Source organism: Carassius carassius, chromosome 27 (assembly GCF_963082965.1).
Source record: "Carassius carassius chromosome 27, fCarCar2.1, whole genome shotgun sequence".
NCBI lineage: Eukaryota > Metazoa > Chordata > Actinopteri > Cypriniformes > Cyprinidae > Carassius > Carassius carassius.
The window spans coordinates 8,662,749-8,667,153 of record NC_081781.1 but is presented as its reverse complement, the minus strand read 5'-3'; the positions used below and the strand labels follow the sequence as shown (position 1 = coordinate 8,667,153).

Genomic DNA, 4,405 nt, shown 5'->3' with positions numbered 1-4,405 from the left:
TTTTTTTTCTCAGTGTCAGAGTTGTATTACCTGCAATTACAATATAATTTGTTTCTCAGCACATTTCAGGACTGATGAGTAAATGTTATGTATAGTCTGCATTAACTTTTAAGAAGAAATTTCCTTGTACTGTAATTTAAGGAAGAAGGTGAAAGCTAGCATTTTAATTAGAGAATGGAAAATGTTTGTGTTAATTGTATAATAAAAACAAAGAAAACAGATAGAATACAATAATTAGAAAAGCTAGTGTTTTTTTTAGGAAAAAAAGCAGTTAGTAAATTAATACAGTGCAAGTCTAAAAGGGACATTTTTTAAAGAATAGAATTAGAATAGAGAGTGCTAGAGTTAGAGGGTCAAATAAATCTCTGCAATATGTATTGAAGTCTATAACAAAATAAATTAAAAGGCTGCACAAGTGTATCGTCTTAAGAGGTTTTGAGTTACTTGGGGAAGAAATAGTTTAGAGATGGCAAGGAGCAATAAAAGGATAATAGTAAAGTGAGCCTATTAATTATTCACTCTATAGAAACCAAACAACATATTTAAAAAACCAAAAGTAGATTTTGATTAATAAACAAATAAATATACTTAAAATAATTGCTTACAAGGACAAAAAAATATTACGTAAATATTATGCCCCGTTTTTTAAAGGGAACAAAAAAAGAAAAAAGAGCAATTTTGTTAATCTTATATTGTATATTGTATATTATATACAATGTATATTGTTTATATATGTATATGTATATATATATATATATATATATATATATATGTATATGTATATATATGTATATGTATATGTATATATATATATATATATATATATATATATATATATATATATATATATATATATACATATATATATATATATATTTTTTTTTTTTTTTTTTTTTTATCTAATATTTTTATAATGAAACAGTAGAATCGTCGCTTGACGTCACCTCAAAGGAACCTGGCCGCAGCCCTCCCGGAAGAACGTCATCGCACTGCGCCATCAAACATTGTGAAGTGAGGCAGCTACTTAGCTTGTGCTAGCTGTTACTTATCTCTACATGTAAAGGTTTGTTGTTGTTGTTGTTGCCGTCGTAAAGTTTGAATTGTTTCCTCTAAAGAGATCCAGCCATGGCGATGCAAGCAGCTAAACGAGCGAATGTAAGTCCAGGTTTGGTTCAAAAGTTGAAATGATCGTGATGTTGATAGAGTTCAGCTCAAATGGCTAATCAGTACATTAAATATCGATGTTTATTGTTGATTTCCTGGTATAAACATGATCACTTTTACCTCTAAGACAGACAAATTGCGTCAGTGTTGGAATTCATTAAATCCTCTTTCATAATTAAATGTATTCTTTAAATGGCTGCGTGGTTTGTGTTTTACTAATCTGAAACTATTAACATTTTATGTATGTGTATGTTAACATTTGTCTTTGCTGGCATGTTTCAGATTCGTTTACCTCCAGAGGTGAACAGAATATTGTATATACGTAACCTTCCATACAAGATCACAGGAGAGGAGATGTATGACATCTTTGGAAAGTATGGGCCAATTCGTCAAATCAGAGTGTGAGTATCAGTGTATTTCTCACATTTACATTCTATTATCCAGAGTGGACACTGATGGACTGAATCTCTTTGTAAGCTGAGTAACTAATTGTTCTCTGATTGTTTAAGTGGGAACACACCAGAAACAAGAGGAACAGCCTATGTTGTATATGAAGACATATTTGATGCCAAAAATGCCTGTGATCACCTTTCTGGATTCAACGTCTGCAACAGATACTTAGTTGTATTGTACTATAATGCGAACAGGGTGAGTTGAACTGATTTGCCTTTGATTTGGACACTAACTTTATCCTATGTGAAATTAAAATGTTTTCATAATGTTTCATTGTATGTTAAAGAAGCAGTTAACCAAAAATTAAGATTCTGTAATTTCCTGCATTTCAGTTTTAAACATTTATAATTTTATTTCTCATTCATATTATCCAAGTTTGTCCAATACATTCTTTTTCATACAATGAAAGCAGTGACTATTGTCAAGCTATTAATTTTTGATTGAACAGTTGCTTTATTAATGTTAACTTTGATTGTGATACAAAACTCTGTTAACTCTATAATGATTTTTTTTTTCAAGGCTTTCCAAAAAATGGACACAAAGAAAAAGGAAGAGCAGCTGAAACTTCTCAAAGAAAAGTATGGGATAAACACAGACCCACCGAAATAATCAACAATTCTTTTATTATTTCCGTTGTTTTATTATTCTGTCTCGCATCCATATCCTTTTCACTTTACCCCATTAAGTAAAGATTTTTTTTTACAAAACATACCTGTTGAACAGTGTTCATTACTTGGCCTAAAGTCTTGTGTATTGACTTAATGTCTTTTTCATTGAGTTTTCTGTTAATATTGAATAAAATAGCATTTGTTCATCAGCATTTGTTTTATTAAATCAGTGATTTTCTTTTTTAATATAACTGCCTGGTGTCTTGTTTGCTTATTATAATATACATGAAAACTAGTTATAATCAGCTAGGTTTTATAAACTAAAATACTTAATGATTTTATTGGTATATATTTTATTTTGGATTCATATTTCATTGGTGATCAAAATTATATTGTAGATAAGTGCATGTATTGCATATTACTTTTTTTAAAAGACAGACCATTTGCAAATTTTTTTTTTTTTAAATAACTGCATTAATATGATTTTGTTATCCAGTAACATTGAACTTGTTTTAGAGTAAAAAAAACTGCTTGATTAATGTAACCCTATATATTATAGCTGAAATTTATTTGATTTTAACACCTCCATTTTATAGTTAATAATTAACCCTCTGACCCTCTTTGTTTGGTAGTCACACTTACCTTCTTCGCGGTCAAAAGTGACCGAAGCCTTGAAATGTTACTTTTTTTTTTCTTCAGGAAAACTAATGTAATATATTTTTGTTCAATAATATTTTTTGATTATTATATATGATTTTTAGTGAATTTTATGATTTTATGCAATATTCATACAATTTTAATGAGCTATTTTCTCCATTAGAATTAATATTTTTTTATCGCTTTATTTACTATTTTTTAATAGTAAAAAGTGAAAGAGTGAAAGCATTTAAAATCCATTTTTTGATGTGAGAATTGGGCAATCTGGAGGCATTAAAAAAGTAAAAACTTGTGTAATGTTGCGTAACCTGAATTAACACCCTATATAGATATATACAGAGGCTTTTTGATTCCCATCATTTTTTAGACCTCATCTCTTCATTTTTTTAGGTTTTGCATTTAGATCTATATCGAGACATTCTAAAAGATTACTTTTTGTCAAGGTTTAGATATTTTTTGGTTAGATAAGTATCAGGTTTTACATTAAAATTACAGTCAAACATTAAACTCTTGTTAGAAAGGGAACACATAGAAAGCATTTTTGTTATTCAGTATTTGATCATTGAAAAATCTAACAAAATAAGGAATGAAAAGTGATCATTCAAAACACTATACAAACATTTTGTAATTAATTCATATTTTATTCAATGTACTTAAATGTTAGAGAGAATGAGAATCTTTTCTTGATTTTTTGATTTATGACTTATTGATTTTATTTCAATAACTTGAAAAAAAATATTTTATTCTGATGCAGTCTTACCAGTTCATTTGTGTGTGTGTGTGTGTGTGTGTGTGTAAGAGAGAGAGAGATAGAGAGAAAGCAAACCTTTTGTTTTGTTTTTTGTTTTCATTTATTGATTTCTCATATTCTCACAATGTGCTCTCTTGCAGTCTTATCAGTTCATTTCTGTGTGTGTGTGTGAGAGAGCCCCTTTTGTATTTTTTTTCCATTTATTGATTGGTGTCTATTTTACACTCCTGAAATTCTGGAGAGTCACCCCTTGATTGCTGCACACTTTTTTCCTGACCAGTGGCTGATTTGTAGTTTGTACCACCAAAAGATTCACGGAGTTTTCACATTTTTTCGTATTTCCAATTCATTTCCTATGTCAGTCATTTTTGACCGCGAAGAAGGTAAGTGTGACTTTTTTTTTGGACCCTTTAACATATCCAAATCATGTCCATAATTTTTTTGTTTGTTCATATTGCTAATGTGACAAAAGTCACCAAGTGTCATCTCATTCCGTTGAAGCTACGATTTTTTAAATTTCAAAATATAAAAATTTTCGGTCAAAAATCACCGAAGAAGGCCAGAGGGTTAAATATCTTGCATTGGATTAGGAGTTGAACTTCTTAAATATTGTCGCCTCCGTCTTTTAATGAACTTCCGTCTGACCATAAATGAACCAATCAGCTGACCGCGCGAGATCGAGGCGCGAAACAACATAAACGGCATCTAGTTACGACTCTCTCAAGTTCTTCGTTTAATTATAGAACTAAGTTGTTCGTTTTATCGATTTTTT

General features: G+C 29.6%; 1 protein-coding gene across 1 annotated transcript; it reads left to right on the top strand.

Moving 5' to 3' along the window:
• The first annotated feature begins 973 nt into the window (after positions 1–973).
• LOC132106626 (splicing factor 3B subunit 6-like) lies at positions 974–2,316 on the top strand. The gene is made up of 4 exons (XM_059512497.1): positions 974–1,155; positions 1,447–1,565; positions 1,674–1,812; positions 2,137–2,316. Exons 1-4 carry the CDS (start codon positions 1,126–1,128, stop codon positions 2,224–2,226), a joined length of 378 nt encoding a protein of 125 aa, XP_059368480.1. The 5' UTR covers positions 974–1,125; the 3' UTR covers positions 2,227–2,316.
• The last annotated feature ends 2,089 nt before the right edge of the window (positions 2,317–4,405 follow it).